The 25,716-nt window shown below is 45.0% G+C and overlaps 1 protein-coding gene across 1 annotated transcript; it reads right to left on the minus strand.

The window, feature by feature from the left end:
* Nucleotides 1–10,060: 10,060 nt before the first annotated feature.
* On the minus strand, nucleotides 10,061–18,350 carry LOC125959411 (fibrinogen-like protein A). The gene is made up of 2 exons (XM_049692235.1): nucleotides 18,282–18,350; nucleotides 10,061–10,798 (listed from the first exon to the last, which is right to left on the minus strand). The coding sequence occupies exons 1-2, from the start codon at nucleotides 18,348–18,350 to the stop codon at nucleotides 10,061–10,063; spliced, it is 807 nt and encodes a 268-aa protein (XP_049548192.1).
* Nucleotides 18,351–25,716: the final 7,366 nt, after the last annotated feature.

The raw sequence follows: 25,716 nt of genomic DNA on the forward strand, positions 1-25,716 counted from the left end.
ACACACTTTTGTGCCGATAATGGGCATAATTTGGGAGATAAGAGAAGAAATCAAAAAGCCGTCCTGCGTTCCCGCTTCGCGCTACGCATGCCTCTGTGGTTGTCACATTTTTCCCGCGAACTTTCGGCTGAACGCTCGGGATGGTTGCGTCGTGAAAAGCATCCTCGCATCGACCGCTGTGGGCCACATTTTTCGCATTAACAGAAACCTTTTCCGGTGGCTGGTCGCGCGAAGATGGTTTCTAGGGAAGAGTGTTATCAATTAATATGATCACGAAGCGTCGATCTATTCATGCTGCCTAGATTCGTGTTCGTGATTTTTGTTTCCTCTTTTTGGTGGAGCGAACGGTGTACTAGTGCAGTTGTATGCCGAAAACATGATAATTACAACAGGGGCTATGTTAACTAATTTTGAGTTATTTTGAAACATTTTGGTTGGTTTGGTGATTGTCATCGAAATATTAGAAATTTCCATGATTATGAACTCTTAGTAACTGAAACACAATCAAAGTAAAATTCAAAGTACATAATCACAGCCAAACCCAAACATACGACTTGTCCTTCCTTATATATGTTTTTAAAAAAAAACACAGCTAAATTTTATTAAAAGATTAATTTGTTAATCAAATATATTAGCTTCATTTAAAAGATGTCTGTTATATAGCTGTCATTCAGCTCAATTAAACCATATTTTCTTTCGTTGCTTTCGAAATTAAAATTAGCAAAAATATTTGCTCAACTGAAAGATAGAGGTATTTCTATATGTTTTTAAAATAATTTTGCTAGTTATGTGCCAGCCTTGTTTTACACAATTCGTGCGAACAAAATGCACTACAAAATCAGAACAAGAAAATAACAGATCGTCCGAATTATTCAGTTTCTCGATTTAAATCTAACTGTTCGCGGGTACTTTTGGGCGAAAAGCTTAGTTTTCTGGCTCATTACGAATACATTATTATAGAATCTTTTTGACAATCAGGATTAGTCTGACTAGTACTTTCACTAGATTGTGCAATAATGTTGTCAGAAATGACAAAAGCGTAGGAGTAGCGTGACGCGAGTGAGTAAAAAACGAGAGCGGTAGCGTTACGAATAGGGATATAAAAATAATAATAATAGCGCGATGCGCCTAGCACCAGTCAGCCAAGAACCAAGAACGAGGACTAAATTTGAAGCCTAACCCTTCCTAACCATTCCTAACTCTCGCTCATAACACACTGTGCTTGTTATCTAAAATAGAGAATAAAATATAGCGAAGAAGCTATCGAATTGCCCTTTCTCTTTCTTTTTTTGGTGACTCCTCGTTGCATTCGCAACAAATGTGTTTACTGTTCACCTTATGTTGTAATCTTTCCTGGCCATTATTAGAGCATGCAAATTTGGTCCGATGTCCTACGTGGTAAGAATAAGAAGAAAGATTAACAATATACAAGACATGCAATATAACTATCCTTTGGTGTAGCATGATGTGCCGGAGCTTACCGTTTGCGATGTCTGTGATTGGACATAAGACAACATAGAGCATAGATGGAACACGGGCACAGCGGACCTGATTCTGTATACACTTTATAACACACTGTACTGTATACACTTTATAACAAGGTGAGTTGCATCACTTGCTTCGTTGTTAATCATGGCACAGTCGTACCAACTCTTACAGATGGCCCCTTAGGGCTTCCGTTTCCCTTTTCCTTCTTGTTTGCTACAAAATTGCCCTCCTCAGTTCCGCACTTTGCTTTCTCAATCTGCTAAACGAAGGAGCTGCACAACGTTACGAGACAACCAAATACCCAAGCGATTTCGGCCCTTCACCACTTCGCAGCAACAGCAATGTCAAATCATCCATCCGCCATCCATCCATTCCTGGTCAGTGGAAAGTTATTTTTAGTTACCACAGACTACCGGACGGTAACTGGAAAAGTTGACTAACCAACCGGATGGTATGTGTTTCATAAGCCAACGAGCGTGGCAAAAAACAAAATACGCCGAAAACAACAAACGTCAAACCAACTGGGACACTGGGATGGGTCTTACGTCTTAAGTAGCTTCAGCAACATGGCGATCGTGAACGAGAGGAGTGGAGGAGCCCATCCTGCGTATAGACCCCACGCCAAGCACGCCTTTAGACGAATTCAGTTCGATTGTTCATTTTGTCGGTCGGTTAACTTCGATTCCGCTCCGTGTGTGTGTGTGCATCGCCGAGCAGCTAGGTCGTGTCATGTTATGCGAAAATCCCGAAGGATTTTCGGCCGCCAAACAAAGCTCGAAAAAAAGCTCGATTGAATTCAGCAAAAAGAAAGCGGAGAAGAATAGATTCTTCAAAGCGTGCTGACACCCGGAAAGGAACGGGAAAGGTGTCCCGGTGTACCCGGTGTTGGAGGCTTGTTATCTGTCGTATTTCGGTGTCTGTTCGGTCCCATCCGCTCGGCACGTTGTTCCAGGTAAGTCTTTTACCGGAGAACAACATAGCTACCTTTGCTGAGCGTTGCCTGGCGAGGGGGAAGGAAATCCTTTTTCCTGGTGACTGTTTGCTGCCGAAGAAGAAGAAGAAGAAGAGAGAACCCGAGCAGCCCCATTCCCAAGATGGGAAAACAATTTTGCATTGTGCACCACCGGTCCGTGGCCATTCCATTGTTCGCTAGCCAAGCGTTACGTCAGGAAGTGAAGGAAGGGTTGCGCTCGGCATTGGCTCCAATTTTTCGCCCTCTCTCTCTTTCTGTCTCTCTGTGTCTGCGATGAACGATGGGTTGGCCCCGAAAAACTTTTGTCGCCAGCATTAGTGGAGCGCGCTCCACCGATAAAACCTCAATCCTGACGGAAACCATGTTTGGCCACCGGTGTCGCCGCCGCCACGTTGGCAGCATATTCGCTCTCTCTCTATTCTCGGGGAGTTTGTTTTGTGCTAATTTTATTGACCATCGGATGGCCATCGCGCAGGGAAAAAGTGCTGCGAAGTGCACAAAAAAAACACACAACTGTTTGCAACTCTTCTGCAAACGTCTGCAAAGCAAAAAAATCCAAAGCTCGACAAACAATCGGAGTGATAACATATTTCGTCGCTCGCTTTTTTTCATGCATGCGTGTGTGTGTGTGCGCGTCCGGATTCAAACGTCGAGGATACCAAACTTACGTTCCATTGTGCTGCGATGCATCAATATGCTGCTTTCGCCCGATGTGGTCATATGTTTGCGGTTTGCAAAACAACGACACACACACAAACGGACACATACGAAGCAGGAATAAGGGAACTTTTCGGTGGGGAAAAAAAACACTTTTCTCCGCCCATTGTTCCAGAGAAGAAAAGATCTATTATTGTCACATTTTGGTGGCATCTTTTTAAGATGCTTAGAGCGTTGAAATTTGGGGTTGAGGGTTGAGGCTTTTGTTGCGACAAAAGCACTTATTGCAGTCGTGCATCCGTGCGCCAGGAAGGTGAAGCGACTGAGCTTTGGCCTGGTCTTTTGCTTCCGATCTTCAAGTCCAGCGAACCGGTACCGGGTGTGTTTGTGTGTGGCCACGACGCCATAGTTTACCCCTCGAGGGTTGTCAAACGATGGCGAAACGGGACACTTCCATGAATGCTATTCACTGTTGCGTGGTCCAGCCGTGGCACTCGAAGCGGCTCGAGGAAGCTCGAAACTCAAAGTATCTTCCTTCCGAACGAGCTTCCAATTCCCGGAACCGTGCCATGTTTGCGGAGCATTTTGATCCCTTCAGCAGCGTTCACTTCCCCCCCTAAGGTTCATGCATCTTGACGTCGACGGATGCACTTCAAAACTACCCACGACTGTGTAGTGGTGCTAGCAGCAGCAGCAGCAGCAGGTCTTGTTAGACGTCGTCGTTCCAAGTCGATACCGTACAACCCCGTAGGAGCTGTAGGGTGTAATATGTGTAAACATAATATTACTGTTTGCTGCCTAATACGTTACCGTCTTCCCTGCACATTCCACCGAGTAGGTGCTCTTCAGGAGCAACAACTTTTTAGAGAACTCTCGGCATGGCCCAAGCCCTCGAGAACAACGCTCCCTCGACATCGTTGCGCCCACTAGCTTGGATCACTTGCTCCGACGTCAACGCAATTCGCATTCGCGCTGATGGCTGACGTCTTTAGAGGTTCGAGAGCGCTTGATGGCACCGCCAGCGTGAATGGTACGAACAAACTATATTAAGAAGGACACGATTCGTGTCAACTGCTGCTGCTGCTGCTGCTGCTACTCGTCATGCGCGTATGCGTCTGGGTTTGGGGATCCAGAATGAAGTGCCGCACTCCCGGCAAAGTCACCAAGTTGTTCTTGATGACTCATTTTGGATCGGTTTCTCTTTTCTTTCGGCCGCTTTCGATGTTTGCCCAAGACGGCGTGAGCATCTTGATCGCAGAGATTGCTACCCTTAACAGGACTGCGGCGCTGCTTCCGCTGAGTGGTGGGCCAGTATTAGAGGATTAGCGATGGACGAAATTGCCACCCTGAAATTGATGAACTAAATTAATCGTCACGAAGTGTCGCGCTCTGGTCGTTCGTAAGGGCTCTGGTCCCAGGGCTGGTTTGTTCGCGGAGTGGAGCGGTTTGGTTCGTTTCGGTTGTGCGGATGAAGTTTATTATTAACGGAACGCTATTTTTAGGGTCGGCGCAAAACGACGAAATTGACCGTTTATGTCTGTCTCAGAGGCACGTACAGCACGGATCCGCCTACGTAAATTGGTCGCTGAAATGTGATAACGGAGATAATGAAGACACTTTGTGATGGCTGGTTAGCGCGGATTCTTCGCTGCTTTGTGCGCTTAAAATTACGGCCAACAATATTGGCTAACAGTATTGACCTGTACATGTCCATCAAAATCAAGTAGCTGTTTGAAATCGTGATCCATAAGTTGGTAAAGTTAGAGACGATCCGTTAGACAAACTGCGTAAATGATCGAAGTGAAATGTCGTCTCCTACACTCGTCTGGGTGTAGTTCATCTCCTGAAATTTTAAGGTTGCCATGAAAACACAGTAATTATTACTTCCTTGAAAAGATTTATATTTTCGGTAACTCTTTCGTGTGTTTATCTTAATCCAACCAATGTGATGTACATCACAGAATGCAATTTGACTGGTCGGCAGAACTGGCAATTTGAAATAATTGAGAAAAGGTCAAAATTCGTTGCTGGAACAACGATAGATACTCGTAGCAGCTCTTCGCTCCTAATGCTCCCTTTATGCTATACGCGTTGGTGAAGTTTTTACGCATTTCCGTTATTTTTTATATGGGCCAAGAATAATACTATTCACACAGTTCACGTAAACTTTACTTGACACTAGATATAACAAGCGTAACAATGTCGGTTGAAGGTATGAACTGGTCACATAGTTCTTAAAGCAGGATTAAATCTAAAAAAACTAAAACCAATAATTAGCTGATTTTTTTTTTAAATAGAAGACTACACGGTCTGTCGCAAAGTAAAGTAAGTGAAGTATGTTTGTGTGGTTGCACCAAGCCTTTTGAATGGCCAAAATGTCTGCCTAACGTAGTCGTTTCATCAGCAAATGAAGTTTTCCGAATGAATAAAATTCATAGCGTGCAGATCTTTAGCAGATCAGGTGAATACGGGAAATAATTTATCGATGAAATGGCTGTGAAAAAACAATAGTAATGAGCGTCTTCGACTCTTTGATATTCACTCAATTAGTCTCTGCCACGGGATAGGCAATCATAACCATACTTTTTGCATCGATTAAAACGTGTCCGTAAACGTTATACCGAATTAAAAACAAAATTTGATATTGTTCAATGCTCATTTTTGTACCGACCACAAAAACATGTATTACTTTAGACGCAATAACTTTGCTTCCAATAGACCAAATTTCATGAAATTTTGACAGGAAATCAGGAAAGGATTTACCTTTCAAACTCATATACACAGAGCAATGTGGCGCTTCCAAAAATGTTTATATTGAAAAGTCCTGTTTACTTTGCCACAGACCGTGTATGTCTACAACTACGCATCTTGATCAGCGTAACAGTACAAGTGGCATCTTGATCAACGAAGCTATATAGCTTCGTTCAAAGCCTTCGCAACCATCCTGGAATTCCTTAGAAATAATCATGTAACTATCAATATAAGACACATCTCTATAACATTTCCTTTCCTTTATTGGTGCAAAGAAGTGTAATCATGGCTTGCTTTAAAGCTGAAAAAAATCCTTTGCAAGACGAAAATGGAATAATTGAATGGAATAGAAGATGTTCATTCAATACACTGTTCATCTAAAAACTGAGTTGCTATCTTTATCAGTAACCTTGTCAGAGACAAGATCCATCAATATAGTTTATTGTGGCAAAGAAAAGCAGCGAGAAGCTATTACCTTCCTTAAAGAGCGTACATTTAGTAAACGTCTGCCTGCAACACATAAATTTTGCAACGGCTCCCACTTCATCTATCAGAGTTGGCCGTACGCTGGGATGTACGCTCTACATTGGCTCCCTCAAAGCTAGCTTCGATGATTTATCAAACTACACGAAAGGATTCATTTTTTCCATTCCCATCCCGAGCCGGGAAGCTTGCTGACGATGCCACTTGCCATGATGATGCCATCCATGCACACCGTTGCTCACGTGTACCAGCCCCCTCCCGGTTGGTGATTTATAAACATGTTTATCAACAAACTTCCTGGTCCGCGGTTCCCGGTGGTGCATCTTCACTTCACCTCGATGCAGGACCACGCGCGATGCGCAAGGTTGCGAAGGGCCAGGGCTAACAGCAACACGATCCTGTGACACCGTCCCAGGCAGGTTTAGAATTAAACAGGAGGAGAGAGAGAGAAAGAGAAGACCGGACCAAGACCATCCGGTGCGCGCGTGGACCTGGTAACAAATTGCACGACATTCGATCCGTTTTCGCGCAAAATCCGCACCAACATGACACCGTTCGGAGGAGCGTCATGGTGCGCTACCCTTGGGGTGTGTCCTTCCAGGACATTCGATTATGGTCGCTCCCCATTTGTCCACTCTCTCTCACTCTGTCTCTCTCTCTCACTCTCTCTCTCTTTCTCTGGTCCTCTTGCTTCCAGAGGGAGCTTTACTTTCTTCATTCTTTTTCCAACAAACGTAACGGACTGTTTTGCATACTGATGTTTAATTCATTAAACGATGCGATACGATGCGATGCGATCTTCCCGGCGAACAGAGGCACCGAACCATTTGCATGGTTATGGTTACTTTTGCGATGGCTTTTTGATTTGCTCGCGCCTGCCATGCTGGGCCCCGACACGAGGACACTAATGCCACCATTATTCTCTACAGCCGCCCGTTTACCGTCGCCCGCCTAACCGTGCCTTTTTGGCGCAAAGTCCTCTCACCATCCCCTCTCGCTTTTCCTCGGAGTTTTTCGCTTTAATTTCCAGTGGACACAAACGGACACAAAACCAAACGCTTGTCATCGAGCATATATCAAGGGCGGTTGGTTGGTTGGTTGGTTGTTTGGTTGGTTGGGGCTGCTCGGAAGCTCACTGTTTCCAGGAGCGTTTCTCTTTTCCAGTTATGTAAAGTATCCACTACCACGCGAGCCAAGGCCCACCACCACCCACCGACGTCAACCGACGCCACCAACGGAGGACGGATTATGGACTGCCTGACTGCCTGCCCGGCATAAAACGGTGACGATCTTTCGGCCAACGATCGCGCGCAATGGTGGTATTGCGGGCGTGAAGAAAAATGGACGCTTTAGCCAACGGTCTGTGCCTTTTAATCATTCCGTGGTCGATGCGCGTTGCCGGGTTTTTCCGCGCGTAGTTTTCACCACTCGCCCTAACGCCCGTTTTCGGGGTGTGATGATTGTTATTTCTGTTCCAGCATCGCCACCACCACCACCACCACGAGCAGCTGATGATGTTGTACCGTTGTGTGCTGAGATCCCCGCGGAATGGTGTGGAGTATTTTGTTTGTTTGAGATTCAGGCAAGCGCATTCCCCATACACTTCGAGTCCGTTTTCGTCCGTGTTTTTTCATTCATTTTTGTTGCCGTGTGTGTGTGTGTGTGTGTGCGCGCTTGTTATAAACCAACCGCAAATCCGTCGTTGCGCTTTTATTACAAAGTGAAAAATTACACCGCTTGCCCACTGGCGGAGAGAGAGAGAGAGACAGAGAGAGAGAAAGTTGGTTTTCAGCTGGTGGTTGAATTGCAACCAGCGGAGAATCTTACGCTTGTTATTTTAAATCACCTCCACCAAGCGGACCATTTACTTAGCGTAGCGTAAATAATTCATTTTGCATAACACAACACCAACGGAGCACCGAAATAAAGGAAATCACTTTCGCACCGAGCAATGTTTCCTTTGTTGCTACCATGAGCTCGGTGAGTGTGTGCGTGTGTGTGTGTGTGTGTTGGCTGATAGTGGAGCGCGCCACATCCATTTCGTGATTTCCGATTTTTATAGCTCGCTTCAAGAGCTCGCTGGAACAATGTTCAACACCGAAGAACGAAGTAGTTCAATCTGCACAGCAAGCGAGTTGCCTAGGATACAGGACGTCCCTAAGGTCGATTCCAGTCGGTGCAGTCGGTGTAATCTGGTGCGTCTCAAACACACACACACACACACACGCACGCACCCAACTGGAGCATCGTGCATTTTTTATCACCGACCACCGACCGACGGTGGGTGCTCCTTCTTCTCCAACGACGGAACGATAGCTGGTCGTGGTCGTGGAATTGATGATTTTCGGTTCCGATCTAATGGTTTGCGAAATAACTTTTATGGCATTCGAGCAGCGAGGTGACGAGGGTGCAGCAAGAAGAAGAAGGACAAGGAACTCGGACCGGTGGACCAGGGTGGTGGTGGGTACATTTTGATTTAATGAACCTATCGCCCATTTCCTACGATTGTAATCTCACTCTGAAACGGGGGCTGCAATTCGCAATTCAAGTGAACAGCGAACTTTGGCTATTACTTACTATCGGTGGAGACTGCGTGGAACCGTCGGAACAGTCACTTTTACATTTCAAGCAGATGCTTTCTTTGCTACTACTGGGTGTGTGTCCTTGAGCTACATACTCGAGCATAAAGATGAACATGGAAAGTAGCATCTTTTCGATGGAAAGTGGATGGAAATATTTTCTTAGTTAAACAAAGTTGTAGCTGGTTATCAAAATGCTGCTTTAACAGCTCGGCTAAGAACCTATAGTCAAATGCTATAGCATCTTTGGTTTGATCCAACTCTGTTCCTCTTACTTTAATTTGGGCTATTTTTGAGGATTTTTTAGGGCGAAATTATTCAACTTAATTGTAGTATTTGATTACCATATCGAACTACAATTTTCAGCAGTATTTATTATAGTATTTGGCAAAAAAAAAGCTATGGCGTGAATTTCATAGAGGCGCGTTTTAACAATAGGCACTTTTAGCAGTGTCCATCGCTTCATAGCTTCGTGTTCGATCATCTCAGATATACAAATTGATATTTTTTGGTTTAATTTAGAATGTTTCAAGGTTTCCCCGTGGTTCATTTTTTATGTGAGGCGAGAAACCTTCATAATTATGATGTGCACTCGGTATCGATCGGTTTCGTGGAAAATGTAAGAGTAATTGCAAGGCAAGGAAAGTGTGTTTTTTTTAATAAAAATGATGAATTCCGACATGCAACTTATGCATCCGTTTCGTGTGTTACTTGTACTAAACCATGCTTTTATTGTTGTCAGCATATATCCCTAAAAATGCTAAAAATGCAACAACAGACTAAAGATTCATGATTGCAAACGACCACCGGAACGTTTTACACTCATGTTGGCTGGAACATTAGAATCATATGATTTTTTTAAGGGTGAACATGAAAGTGAGAAGGAGTTTATTCCGAATATCGAGGGGCAATCATCGTACAACCTCGTTCATTACCAGCTGGCTTCCTGTTGGAAATCAGATCAAACCAATCAACGTTATCGAACCATGAGAGTAATTTCCCGAACGGGAATCTTTCAAAGTTTTTCGGATTTTCCCCCATGGAAGCAGATAAAACCCTCCAATAAAAACGCCTTTTTCTGGAAATGTCATTTAACATATATTTTTATTCTTATAATATCCAATAATTCCTACTTTTCGCGGATCATCATCCTGGTGAAGCTCAATCCTCGCATGTCTGTTTTGAAGAAATACCACCAAATTGATTTCATATCGGTAGCGTTCTGGTATCGTCCGTTCAAGTTCGCAAAGCCACCAAGTGAACCGTACCACCAAGCGCCTGCACAATCAACAGCCCAACGATAGGCGGGTTCCGAATTGTTTTGCCGATCCTTTGTTGTGAAGCTTTCCCCCATGTTGTCCTCCGTCATCGAATCACCTGCGGTGCCATAATACGATCCCAAGGTCTTGAGGCTGTACTCCTCACTTTCGCTGCCTACTTGGAACGCACTGTACCGGGCATACCCGTAATTGCCCTCGAAATCCCTGATCTCGACTATCAATTCATGAGGGCGAGCTGTCGTGAGTTGATGCATTCGCTCCAGCCCGAGCCAGAATTCGCTGTCCAACTGACCAAATCCCTCACGGTATTCATCCCAATTGCGATAAAAATCAACCGAACCGTTGAAGCGATGTTGAACGACGGTCCAGCCACCTTCAAACTTCTCCATCTCACAGTACACTTTAAACGGGGCACTATTGTTGTTATTGTCACTGATAAGATACACTCCGGAGCTGTTGGCTGGTGCGCCCTTGCATGATGTGATACTAGTTAACTTTGGACTCGGTGTTTTAGTTGTTAGTGTTTTCTCATGAGATGCATTGTTGTTTTCCGTTCGTTCTCGGTGGTGATGTATTTCCAATTGAAGCTGCTCCAGAAGCATCAATTTACGGTCGATGTCGTTCAATTTAGTTAACAGAATCTCTAAGCCATATTCTGAAATTCCTCCCACGAACGGTCCTTTTTGGAAGGCGCCGCCGCTGTTTTCGGAAATATTGTTGGTTGCCCCTCCGTGTAGAGCAGAACAAAGCAGGAGATAGCAGATCACCTGCTTCATTTTAAGACGATAATGCTCTCAACAAAACTCTTGCGTCAATTGAAGATCGAGTTCGGAACTGTTATCTAATGCTTTTCGAGATGGGATTTTATACCAAATCATAACCCATACTAGTGCATAGTTTCTCGAGAGGAACTTTCGGGAAGCAATGATCATGGTGGTTGTGGTATCCTCAGCTATCAATGCAAACCGCGGTAACAGTTATGCTTCATCCGATTGCGGTGAGTTCGTGCGATCGTTCGCTGGCATCGCTGGATCGTTGCGCAGTTTAGCCAAAAAAACACCAGACATGCCGAAGGAGACGCAGTTTGTCCGTACGATAAGCGGCGATTGGCCGTTTACTGAGGTTAGTATGACCAAAACCAATCTCATGAAACCGCAAGCTATCATCGTTCATTGAAGCTGGTCCGTGAGGTCACTGATTGGGTGATAATCCGTTATTGGTTCACGCCTTCAAATTCAGATCACCAGATGTGTTGTTTTTCATCATTAGATGATCAATAAAAATAATGAAACAAACTTAACACCAAGTTGTCTGCCTAACAAAAACTGATAGTGCTCTTAAAAATCCAATAATAGTTCATAGTACTGTTTGTAAGCGTTTAAAAACTGTTTTCTAATAAAACAACAGTTTCACACAGTAACAACCAAATGCGTTAGATTCATCGCTTAAATTCTCGAACTTCTAAAAAGGGCCTCATACTTTTCCAAAACAATTAAGCCCTGATAAGGGTAAAAAGTTTCCTCGTTTAGCAGAGAGTCATCAGATGCCAAATATGGTATGGCTATCAGAACGCAAACACTGGTTTGGCAAAGCTTTGGGTTCGCTTAACACCCAACGATCGTATTTACCACAAATTTTTGAATGTTGGCATTCAGAACAGTCAACAGTTTTATTGTTTTAGCTCGATCAATGCAGTTTTGGGCTATTTCAAAGAGAAATGTTGGTTAAAACTAGCAACGTGGTGACCGACTCAAGTAAGCAAGCTAGTAAGAATTAGTGTAAACCACAAAACCACTTGTGGGCAGCGCGCAATAATTTCATACTTTGTCTCAAGGTCATAGTTGTTGCAATAAGAGACTCTAGACTGAATGTAAAAGTTGATGTTATATTTTAAGAAACAAATGACAAGTTTGCACTAATTTTTTCAAATTCAAATACCACGATCGAACCGCTGAAGTTACCGGTGGGGTTGTGTCTCTAAATGTTCGTGATTTCGGCTAGTTACCTTGCATCAGAAGCTTGTAAACAATTAAAAGAAATTGAGTTTCAATTTTTATTAAGAACAAAATGGATAATATTCCCACGTTACCTTCCTGCAGGTGCATAACAGATTAAACATTCAAATTCCTATCTGTCTTCATATTTAATTGTCCGTTAAACATCGTACACAAGACATTGGTATTTACATGCATCATCCATCATACCCAGCACTGTCTACAACTGACTAGCAATCAAACATTCATTTTTATCACTCTATTGTTTCCAAACCTTTTCCGCGTGGGGGTTTTATGAAATTTCCTATTTTTTAAGTTTTGACAGCATTTTGATCGGACAGTGTTGGTTCACAGGATTTTGCCTAAACATGTAATTTTACATAATAAATTGAAAATTTCAACAAATTTTATAAGAATACTTTACCATGCTACCTAGCAAAACTTGTGTAGATAAAGTGTTTCAAAATTTCACCACGATCGGTACTACAGTTTTTATACTACGACCGACACGAACCTTGTAAAAATGGGTATTGGGAAAACCGCAACAACGATGCAAGTTGCACTGAGTCTTACTCGAAACAATTTTCCGTTTTTTTTCGATTAAACATTAACACAAAATACTCTTGACCAATTCAACAATGCTGACAGCGTGTAAAAACCAACTGTCACAAAAAATAAAGTTAAACTCGTAAGCATCTTGTTAAAGTCGTCAGCTACGTTCGCCATATCCTCGGCGCCAGGCGAACGACCGTGAAGATGCTGCTCAAGCAGATCAATCCAAGCTGTCATTTTCAAGTGTTCTACATCATTTTCCCGTTCGACTTCCCCTCAACTTCCCTACGTCCTACGCAACTGCTTCACCAAGCGCAGGATCATCAAGGGACATTCAAACAAGGAATTTATTTTCGTCACTTCGAAACCCGCGCCGCCACCAACACACACACACACACACACACATACACGCACGCATTTTCCCTCGGTAAAAAAGTTTTTCTCCAAGCTGCTAATTTGATGCAACGATTTTTTTTCGCTGCTTTATCGAATCACATGGCGATAGAAAATTGAATTTCTTCCCACAGTGTTGGTGTCGGATAAGGAATAAATACAATTTTCCGAGAAAGAAAGTAACAGTCCATGTAGGTGATTGTGTGTGTGTGTGCTTCAGATGAGAAATGGTTTTCGTTGGTCTCGTTCGTTTTGAGCTTTTTCTTTGTTGAAATCATTTCCCAGCAAATGGGGCACGGATTTTGGGAAATCTTCCTACGCCCAAACTAATCCCCCATTGATGAAAATTTGTCGCTTCAAAATCCTACCAAGTGCGGCTGGTTTTTGGTGGCGCACTAAGATGGTTGCGGTAATTAGGAATTCCTCGAATCCCGCGAAACATTTCCATCCCACGGTCGGCCGGCCAACGGGCTGCAAGTGTCGCGTCGGTTGCTGCTGGCCGTGGCATTGAGTGCGACGGAGTGACAAAGGCAGTTAATGCAGCTACCACGACACATCGACGACGACAGCTTGTAAGCGGCTCTGGTGGAAGCCAGATGAATGTCAGCTGCAGCAGCAGCAGCAGCAGCAGGCTGTGCTGTTTGTAAAATGCAGCATCCGCAGCAGCTGCTATGCTCATGCTGATGACAGGGAACGCTGTGGAATGTGATTCATCGTCGCATGGTGATGTTTTGTGTGTCACTTACCGATGCCCAAAGGCCCCCTGCCATTTGCACCTGCTACACTCGCTGGCAGAAGAGACACACAGGAAAGGAGCTTTTGAACGAGTGCCAACAGAATCGTGACAAGGGAGATGGTGTGTGCGGTTAAACATCTTCCCCAGCAGCAGCAGCTTGTTTGAAGCCCTTCAAACCGGATCCTTCTTTATCTTCTTTTCTTTTATCAGCTTCAGTACGAGATATCGTAGCATGTGGATTGATTTCGCCCGAAGGGAAATCTTGTAACACCCGATGCCAGCGACTCGACGGCATGGCGACGAAAGGGACTCCGATTGATACGAGGGTGTACGAAACATGGCGTATGAAGCTGTAACCCTCAGGGGATCAGGCCATGTTGAAGCAGATGGCAATAACAAAGCACCGGGAGTGCATGTCGCCGGAGGTGTACACATATGTTTTCTTTTTTTATTCTCTTCTGCATCTTGCTCAATGGGAATGTGTGAAAGCCAAAAAAACGCTTCCTTCCTGAATGTTCGTCGATTGAATTCTCATTTCGCTGTCCCACAATGTGGTAATTTGTATTGATAATGTCGCTTGTCCGAAAGTGCCAATCTGCACTGCGAATTATGCATTTCTTCGAAACTAAAAACAAAACCGCCAACTAGTTCAGCGTGTGTGTGTGTGTAACACGCGCGACAAATAAGTCAAACATGAATTTATGAAGTACATTATGTGTTGTTTTGGCGCGGAAGGGGGGACTAATTTGTCAAGCATAACACCCGCTACACGGACGCGCACTGTCCAGTCCCAATTAAGTCCTTTCCTCCCTTCCCTCTGCTCTCCCTGCTGGCTCTGCTGTACGCCCGGAACACGGTGTGTCACGCTGTCGCCAACGCAGCAACCAACGTTGTTGGCGCCATTTGCATGCAAATGAATTACATGCTACAAGCATTAAATTAACTCGCGGCCAGCCAGCCAGCCGTCGCCGTCGCCGTCGCCATGCCATCGCACAAAAGAGAAGAAAAGAGAACAAATAGAGAGGAGAGGGTGTGGCGCACGCGAATGGTTTGATAAAATGTTCAACCACAATATCGATCGGCGCTTTTCGGTGGGCAGGACATCCACCTTTCGCCCCAGGACCATACCTGGTGTCGTGGCAAGAAGTGGTGAACTCAGCGTGCCAACGCAGTAACGCACTTTCGCCATCTCGTCGTTGCATAACAACGGTTGCCGGGCAAATATTCCCGCGTTGGTCCAGGATGCAGCAATATTTGTTCGTTCGCCACATGCGTGTGTATGTGTGTGTGTGTGTGGCCGTGCACCGTGTCTGTGTGTTTGTTTGGCTGGGGAACTTCTCACCGACTCGTAATGTACAGATGTTACGCGCTTTGAATTTTAAGTGTCCAAACAACGCCAAACACACGAAATGTTCCCTCATCCCTTTGCTGTGTTGGATTTTATTGTTTTCCCTCGCGAACCGTGCAGTGCCGTATAGGTTATAATGCTTGTCCAAACTACGGTGTGGAGGGTGGTTCTAACAAGTATTTCCACCCTTAACATGCCGGTGTTCTTGCGGGTGTTTTGTGATGCTGCTTAATGCGATGATGTTCCACAAGGAGTGAGGAGTGATTTCAATTGAACAAATGGAAGGTCAACGGATTGGCGTTTCGCTTCGGTTGCAATTGAACTTTGATTCGTCGATAGCTTTTCACGCTTACGCACGCTCAAATGGCTGCCATTTTCCTTGAGTCACCTTGAGCTCAACTAGGAGTTGCTTTGTAGCTGTTCTTCTTTGTAAATATATGTCGCCATAAATAGCAATTTTAGGTCGAAGATTGCCAAAGTGAGCTTGAAATAAAGTTTTTATCGTAGCTAAGCACCTTTAAAATGAAAGAAACGTTCTTTACATTCGAAGCACAGGTCGGTTGGTAATTTGCTGTAAAGTACTGTCAAAATCCGCGAGGTATTCTCATACAACTTTTTTCTAAACGACTTTTGTATGTTTACAGTAAGTAGCTCAATAATCAATATACTCCAGTCAAACTGAAGTGTTTACTTAGTATTTACATAGTTGGATTGATCTGTTTTCTGTTGGTGGTCAGATTTAAGTAACGATGAAATCATTTCGCTCCTGTCTCATAAAAAAAAGCTTTTGCAAGGAGAGCGCCCAAGCGTCATTTTCAAGAGCTTGAAACATCTTGGCTTTAAGCGTGATTTCGTTTTTTAGACCATTAGAAGGTACCGTGAGACTTCCTCGTTAGAAGATAAAAAATCCGGGCGAAAGTGTTCGGTTAGAACAGAAAAAGTGATCAAGACCGTTCGGGAACGAATCCGTCGTAATCCTCAACGCTTTGATACGAAAAATGGCTGCAGATGTGAATATCTCGAAATCAACTATGCATAACCTTTTCAAACATAATCTAGGATATAATGCTTACAAAAAAACGTAACGTTCACGGAGTTTCGGAAGCTAACAAATAGAAAAGATTGGAAAGGGCGAAACTTCTTCTATCGCGTCACGCTTGACGTAACATTGTTTTCTCAGATGAAAAGCTTTGAGCAAAGTCACAATGTTCAAAACGATAGATTGTGGGTCAGAAACATCAACGATGTAAAAGATAATCAAATAAACATCCCCAGGTTTCAAAATGCGGCTAGTGTAATGGTTTGGGCTAGTGTGATCGCTAGTGTAAGCAATTCAAGGCAACTATAAACAAAATTTGGGATGAAATGCCAAGGGAAGTCGTCCGTGCCGCGTACGATGCGGGTTTGAGAAGCGACTAAGGCTTGTTAAAAAAAGTTACGGGGTGGAGTGATTTCGAAACATATTTTATAATTAATTATTATAAGTTTCTTCTTACATACTAAAAAAACGCTTGGATAAAAACATGGTCTATCCTTTCAGAAAATATCGATGGTTGTAGTTGTATGAAAATATATTGGACACGGTGTAAGCTCGCGTAAGCTAGAGCTGCTATCGTGACCTTGTATTTGAAATTATACAACCAATCCAAACCATCAATATACATTTCTTTACAAGGGAAATTGCTATCGTGGCCATGCATCTTAAACAATTACTTGATAACTCTGCCTTTGCCTAAATTGCAGATTGTCGAGCAAGAAGCACACTATTGTTGTTCGGTAGCTCAGGCGTTTGAAGTAATCAAATAATGTTCTTTCGAAGCAAATGATGAATCCAAACAATATAAGCAAATGTTTTCATGCAGGAGCTGGTGGTTGGTGGACCGTTACATTGACATATCAAATGGCGCCCATTCACCAAAGACGCGTTGCTACACGACTTCAAAAACAAAATAACGAACACCAGCCCCCTGGTGTGTGCGTCGTGTGTGTGTTATGCTTTGAAGAAATCTCAGTTCAATACTCCAAACAGCGCGAAGATTGCTACCAATAGCTTGATGAAGCCAATCATTATTGTATACCCCCCCGATATACTGGAGCAAAGAGCAGCGCCATGCCACGCCATGAAAAAGGGAAATCTATATGCTGCGTGAGATCATTCGAATTGCAATCAAAGCCATTCGCCGCACCTCCAGCCCTCCGGCAAGTGCTCTGTTGAATCAAACAAACCCGGATCGATCGGTTCGCTGATTGCTGATAGCGTTCCGAAGCCGCCGCCGTCGCCCGGCGTCGTCTTTCGTGCCGTATGCGTCTTGATTTATGAGTTCTCTTTGAATGGGTTTGGATGACTGTGTGTGTGTGTGTGTGTGTTAGCTTTAGCTTTAGCGTGTACAGGACAGGCTGGCAAGTGGCGAACATTAAATTTTCATGACCGATAATACCGATGGAGGCGCACGGCATGGCATCAATGGAGGCGCATGGTGCGCCAGAAATTTCTTTCTCTCTCTCTCTTTCTTTCTCTTCGTTCCGCTGGTTCGCTTTCAGTGTGTTCCACGGAATGGTTCCAATCTTCAACTGCGGCCAGTACCGGTCCCCTTCCACGTTATGAATTCAATAAACGATTTTGATTACCTTCAAATCATCCGTATCGCAACCCGTACCCCTCGTAGGTTCGTCCGATTTGGCTCTTCAGCAGGTGAGACTATGAAAAAGGGAAGGGGTGTGTGTGTGTGAGTGTGGTTAAACATCGCGCTAGGCCATTGACTGGCCTGTGATGATGAAAATGCCCCTCCTGGCTTGCTCAACAGCAGCTTAAGCATCGAGCACGTCTTGAGACCACCCGCAAACCGGGGGCCCCCTACTCCTACGCCTACTGAAGTGCCGTCATTCGTTGGCGTAACGGCGTCGTCGAGCAAACAGCTTCTCGACCTTTTCCTTGTGTTGGTGCTGGTTGGTAAACACGAGCCAGCCAAGCGTGAAAGTTGTGGCAAAATTATCCTCAAATCAGCTCCAATGATCCAGAGGGAACGTCGCGTCCTTGATCCCCTTACCTTCTTGCGCTGTTGTTCCTGCTTCTGCTGCTGCTGCTGTTGCTGCTGTTTGCGTCCTTGTGTCCTCATGAGTGTCGTGTGTTTGGCGACGACGGACGGGATTTACAACGCCATAATGATCCTCTTACCGTTCGGCAACGACGGAGAAGACATTCTATCGTCGTCGTCCCTCCCCTTGGGGAGACATTATCGAGCAATACGCAATACCGGGAATCGAAAGCACCAGGCCGATGAGGCGAGCGAGTGGCGTGTTTTGACAGAAATTGCCAGCAAACGGATGGGACGCGTGTCTTGGAATCGATTATTATTACAACCGCGAGAACCGGGAGTCCTAGAGCGATGACACTGAGCGATGGATGAACCTCGTGTGGACCACCGTATGCACCCTATGAAGGACGGGTGGGTGGGTGTGTGGGTGGGAGGAAGGGAATGCGAAGAAACGCAGCTGCCGTAGGCTGGAAGCATTTAATAATTGGACAATTTATTCAAACACTCGTTCTCCGATCGATCTTATCGGAGGATCCCGGATCAATCACTCAACCGGAACCGGCATTCATTACGCTTCATTAAGCACAGAAACATCCATGCATGCTGCCTGCCTGCCTGTCTTAATCCCCTTTTTGAGATTGAGATGGAGTGTATGTTTGCTGTTAATGCTACAGCTTCTCGTTCCCAAGCCAAGCCCAAGTCTTTGTACCGGGACTCATAATTGGAAGCTTATCAATTAGTCCACGAATGGAATGCAGCATGTGTTTACTGAAGTAGCGCATTTTAAACGATTTTCTATTCTATGTGCAGTATCCAGGGTATACTTATTATCAATTTCAAACACAGCGCTGCATGCAAAGGCATGTTGCTCTAATATTCGAAGCGTTCTTAGCGAGCTGTTAGGCAAAAACTCACCTTGCAGTTGTTCAAAGTCAAAATGATAATGGTACAGTAAACCTATTTGCGGCATATAAAAGCATCGAATTCATTGCTAATGCATTAAGGCGCTTAATAAATATGTATTTGTTCGTCGGTCAATATTTAAAACAAGAACTAGAGTATATTAGAAAAATGTTGTACTCAGTTTTAGCTGTACTAGGGTCATTACATGACTTTACTAAACCTTTTTTTCGGTTATTACATAACTTTACTAGACCCTCATTTGGAATAATTGGTTCATGTAAAGACGAGCAATATTTGATATGAGCAATTCTTGTTTGAAATCATCAAAAACATACCGTGAAGCGTTGGTAGCAAACGCAGCGAGAGTTTAGTTACAAGTAGAAAAAAACTTATTTGCATATCAGAAATTAATGGTAATGAACCGATGAAGGTAAAAAATTACTTTCGAATTACTAGAAATAATTTATATCGTTCCACAACTATTTCCAGAGATAAGTTTGAAAATCACATAAGTTAGGTCGTATAAAAGCCTTATAATACTCGTACTAGAGACTAGGGATGTTCCTGGTTTAAAGCTGATATGGCCAAAGTTTCGACAAGCATTATAACAGTAGTTTTCAGGAATTTTTTTAAAAGATCTAATTAAAATCGGTGTGAAATATATTTCTTTCATTCTAATCATGTTAATAGAAGAAAACAACTTCAATAAAATGTCTTTTGGACAGTTCTCAACAATGAAGTTGTTGTCGTATACTGGCATCCTTAGATTTAGTAAAAAGAATACTAGAATATCAAAAGCATGAAATCTAGAAAACTCAAACAAATATAGGAAAAACTATTCCTAGATTTATATCCAAATGTTGTTAACTGACGCATGATACTCTCGTGATTTGAATACGTCCTCCACACATAAATGCATGCGCATACAGTAAAGTCAATCATACAAAACCGACAAAACCGGCACCGGTTCTACGAATCAAGAATTTATATCCACAGCAGAGAAAGTTAAACTGACGCTGGAAGTCCATCTGTGCCCCCAGCTCATCTAATTCTCGTCAACCCTGAGCGGTTCTGTCGTCGGTTGAGGAACGGAAACGAACGGACACCGCACCAGAACGGATCAATCCATTTCATCCAGCAAAACCGATCGGAACCAATGAACCGTAGTACCGTCCCATTGGTGGTAGGGGGTGGTGGTACGATGCCACGGGATACCAGCGATCAATTCCATTTGCTCGCTCGCCTCTCGCTCACCGGATCCATATCATGCCGATTTCCGACGCTGCATCGGCAAACATCCGGCAAACATCCGGCCGGAAATGAGTTGATCTGTTGACCGGGCTGGAGCAGGATCCGGGCAGTGGGAGTCCTGTATATTAGTCGGAAAACGATACCTTATACATCGATTTCGTTTCCATCTTCTAATGCATGCAACGATGTGCTGGTTGGGGGAAAATTGGAAAAATTAGAAAAGAAATAGTTTAGGACGATGAGAACGATTGAAGTCAACGAAGACTTCACTATCCTTAACATAAATTTTTATTTTGCTTACCAACATGTTTTTCAAACGATAATAGAAAATTTATTTGACAAAAAGTTTTAATTATTTCGAAACAAACATGTCAATTGTCAACGTAAAAAAACCCATAAATTGTCCTCCTGACGTGACGTCCTCCTGGCACGATACGCAAATGGCCAAGTAAAGCTATTCTATTGGCAAATTATAGATAACAAAATGAAATTTCCCCCACCCCCAAAAAGGCAAAACATCAACAGCTCCGTGTCCGTGTCTTCATGGAACGAAAATTGCTCCCCAACCAAAAAAAAATCCAAAGCCACAAGAAACAAACACCAGGGCCAGTGTCAACATACGGCGCGGCAAAGCATAAACAGTCAACTAACCGACCAACCAACCAACCAAAGACCAAAAGAAAGAGCGATGTAGAGGACCGAGAGAAAGTCGTTACTGACTATGGCTTTCTCTGAAGGACCTGGCCCCTCGCCATGAGCGATCCCAGCCTCCGCGCCAAAGCACAAAGTAAACATTGCCGGCGTGCTGCGCCACCGTGTTTTTGTTTGCGGAAGCTGAAGCTCTCGCACCCGGCGGCTACTTAGGGGCTTATGCTTATGGCGGACCTGTGACTGTGAGGTCCGTGACCGCCACACGACCAACGAGGACGCCTCGAAGCATCGAATGGAACGGACGGCTCACCAGGACGGTGTTTTGCTCCCTCGGTTGAGCTCGATCTCGATCCAGGCATCCACGGGCGCTTCCAGCGACCATCACCGCAGGGCAGCGAATGAAATCAATCCCTAACACCCCATCTACACGGGCGCGAGAAAGCTGAAAATGAGATGAGAATGAAAGAGTTGAGAATGTCAAATCCATACAAATCCGGAGCGAGAATTTTTCCGCTCGTCTAGAAACCGAGAAAGGAGAGAATGGAGAATTGAGAATTGAGCTACCTGCAAACTACCTGTGAAACAATGCAGTAGGCGTTTTTTGTGTTAGCAACAGTTGTGGTTGCTAAGGAAAAATGATCGTTGGAATCCTTAGACAGCGCTCCAAGCGGCAGCTCGGAGAATTACTCATACTCAAAACGAGAATAGCTCACTTCTCAAAAATTTGAGCAAAAATTCTCGCCTTTTTCATTTTCAGCTTTCTCGCGCCCGTGTAGATGGGGTGTAACAGAATCCTCCCAGGGCCCAGGACCAGGGCCAATGGTTTCGTTGTAAGTTTTCCGTTTGGTCATCGCCGTGCGATTCCGTCGTTGCCGATGATCGTAAGAACGTTGCTCGAGCGACGGTCGCCGAAAGAAAAAAGGACACCAAAAGCGACCGAACGTTTTCTCGCTCGTTTCTTCTCCTGTTCCGAAGAGCTTTTTCTCCTTTTTTGGTGTGCGCTGGTTTTTGGTACGCGATGCTCGCTGATTGCCTTTGACCGAAACCCCGATCCGCGAGGTTTAGGGTGCACCCCCGCCCCCGCATGGCCTGATAACGATGGTGAAGGCAATTAATTATATTTTGATAAAAATCGTAAAAAAAACAAACGTTCCAGCACGGAATGCGCGGCCATGGAAAAAAACCATATTTCACAACGGAATTGCTGCATCGTTAAGCAATAGTAGGCGATGGATGAATGATTCGCGAATGAGCAAAAAAAAACTGTCCTTTTTCGGGCCGTTAACCTACATACATCACGAATGATTAGAGTTTTTCACCAGCCAATGTGATGCTGCCAGTGGAGTGAAAGGAACACCGAGGTCAGAGTTGGTAACCACGGGATACCGAGCATAACTGTACCGATCTTCTATGTGTGCGTGTATAGGGTTTCTTCCACCAAACACGCCGCCACCAAGCAACAGGTGCGCCCTGGTCGATTACCTTTCGATGCTGTGGGATGGGGTAGATATGTGAAAATTCAATTTTCTCGCAATTAGGTTAATGCGTGCCATTCAGCCGTACCCACAACATGCTCATGCACACACACGGGCACACACACGCACATAGCGTTCCTCGACATGCGGTTGGATTTGGGGTTTCGAAGCTCCGGGGGAAAAAAATAGCCAACCCCGGAAAACTTTGTTCATTTGCTACCACCTCCCTGCCCTCGAAGTGGAGCATATTTTGTTGTAACAATGTTGTCGAAAGGTAACATTAAGAGAAAGTGAGAGAGAGAGAGAGAGAGAGAGAGAGAGAGCTAGCAAGAGAGAGAGAGAAAGAGACAAAGTGGTGGTGGTTTTGGATGGTGAGTACGATGAAACTTTCCAATGAATGGATCATCGATTAAGCTCGATGACAGAGCACAGGATGTGGCATCCTTTCCTGCCACCACCAGCACCACACCAACCCCTCTTCCCTTGCAGCTCTCCGATTGGCATCGATTGCTGCTTCTGCTGCTGCTACTGCTGCTGTTGACAGTTTGAATAATTGTCTGCCCTACTGGCAGGCCGGCGAACACTGTTTCCGGCCATTCATCCGGCCAGGTACTGGAAAGGGGGGTGGTGGGAGTGGGGGTGAATTTGATGGGGCTGTAAAAGTTTTACATCACAAAGTGGTAACTCGGAGGAAAGGGGTACAAATGGCGATGCAGCGGAGTAACAACCATCAGCAGCAGCAGCAGCAGCAGTAGCAGCAGCAACGAGGTAACTTCGATCCGGCTTGGGCATGGTCAGGCCATGATAGTGTGATGAGCTGATAATAGCGATGAGATTATGGACCGCGCACAAAATCTTACGCAAACTGTGTGTTTGTGTGTGTCTGTGTGTGGCCGGATGCCATTTCTCTTTACTGATTACTATTTGCCGTACTTTCGAGATCCATTTCGCTTCTTACCGGATTTTCCAGATCCTTGGAGGAGAGCTACCCAGGATGGATGCAACCCCTCCTTTCGTTCGATCGATAGCGAGCTTTCAATCATTGACGTCATTTACCGGCGACGAGTAATCGAGTGCCGAGGGAAGCAGTATGCACAAAAGGCGTGCAACGTTGTTGCAAAGCAATCGCCACAGGAGCACCCTTGCTTACTGCCATTATTTATGTGCCACTCTTTCTCTCTCTCTCTCTCTCTCTCTCTCTCTCTCTCTCACACACACACATACTCTCTCCCTCTCTGTTGATGGATGTCTTTCGAAGATATTTAAAGCCAATTTCCGGCGCCATCTTCCTTGTCGCCTGACGCCTGAACGACGTCGTTGACGTCCATCGCTGGCGCTGGTGAATATGGTTTCTTCTTTTTTTGCCAAGTAAGCGTCGTTTGGCAACCAGATCCGTTCCTAGGCAACCCGCGCACACCCTGACACACAGCAGAAAAAAGGGATGAGCCCCAAAATCCTCGAGCGCGCGCTCGGATTTCAGCTTTCACCGGACCGACCCCTTCTCACTATGACCCTTCTCGCTATGACGAACAAACAAACACGGGCGGGAAAAGGAAAACATTCTCTTCGTTTCCGAAAAGAAGGGGTAGGAGCCACTACCAGGGGACCAGCAAATGGTCCCTGGTGTGGTTTGTTTTTATGCTCGCCGAGCAAAAACAAAAGCGCTGGCTGGCTGGCTGTCCAGGGATGTCCGTTCGTCTCCATCTTGAAAGCGAGCCTCGCTCTCGCACCCTTCCGTTCGTTCTATCCGCAACCCCCCATTCCGACGGGGGTTGAAATGAAAGATTTGCTTTATTCTTTGCTCTGCGCTCGTGCTACTACTGTTCCGGGGGCCGGTTTTACGGTCAAAATAATAGCGAAATTCGTGAAGGGGTTGTAAAATAGTGGCCATAGCCCAACCCAGTCCAGCCCAGCCTTGCCAAGAAGCGCATGTGTCTAGGAGCAGCAAGCGAAAGAATATTTATGTTGGAACGGTCGGGCTGAAAAGGAAAAGGAAAAACTGTTTTCGTCGTGGAACAAAAACAAGGTCCGCAGTTTAATGGCCCTGGTTCGCCGTTTCGCACAGGCTTGAGTACCCGTTTGAACAAGAACCCGGTGGCCGAGGTCCGGTTCCACTTAAGACACGCGCTGGTCTTTGTCGCCGTCTTTGTGGAAACCGAAAACTTGTCGGAAAATTGTTTTTAAACGAAATTGATTAGTCTGCTGGATTGTAACGGGATGGCGGTAAGGGAGCACAAAGGGAAGGGGGGGTGCAAGAAAAGAGAAGGTGTGTCGTTAAGTGTCTGAAGGGCCGTAAAGCTCTCCAAGTCTTGCTTGATTACCTGTTGACATAACTAACAGCTGAAGGTGATCCTCGTTTCAATCAAATCTCAACTCGATAGAACGTGCCCGGAGCGTGTGCCGGTGACTGGCAGCAGTTCCTAAGGACTAAGGACTGACCTCCGAACACCCGAACCGCTCAAACATCGCACAAATCATATCACTCACCTTGTCCGCAACATATAAGCCTTGGAGCTTCTCGAGAGTGGAAGGAAGGTGCTATCATCGTGCGATCAATAAAATGGCCGCGAGCACCATTTGGGCTCTCGGCCGGGACTCCCCAGCGCGTAATCTAATAATCGCTCGAAAGGAAATATTCTTCGGCCCCTGGTTGCACCGTCTTCTCGTCCTCGTCGAATGATAAATCTACTCGCCTAGACATCGGAGAGAGAGAGAGAGGCTGGCACACCGATCAATGCCCGACAGCTCAAGTCTCAAGACCGATATTCCGGACATGGACGAATGGCGAATATTTACCGCAAACCGATCCCAAAACATGGGACGCCATCTTATCGATTATCTGAGAGGGGGGGGGGGGGGGAAACGGGGGCCTCTCTTTTCGGTTTCGGATCTGGATCCAGCAATAATCGAAGGGCCTGCGATGGGCTTACGGTTTAATGGTAATGCGATGAAGTGAAGGTGTCGATGTCGGCGCGTGGTAGACACCAGCACGGTGTTCGCATTTCCCTCTGCTGCTGCTGCTGCTGCTCATCAATTCAATAAATTTACGCATCGTTAACTATGCCCTCTATAACTCTCTTCCTCTCTCTCTCTTCTCTTCTCTTTCTTTTTTTAATGACACCAGGTACTGAAGGTCTAGGGAGGTTCAACTCACGCCTACGAAAAAC

Source organism: Anopheles darlingi, chromosome 2, assembly GCF_943734745.1.
Source record: "Anopheles darlingi chromosome 2, idAnoDarlMG_H_01, whole genome shotgun sequence".
In the NCBI taxonomy this organism is placed as follows: domain Eukaryota; kingdom Metazoa; phylum Arthropoda; class Insecta; order Diptera; family Culicidae; genus Anopheles; species Anopheles darlingi.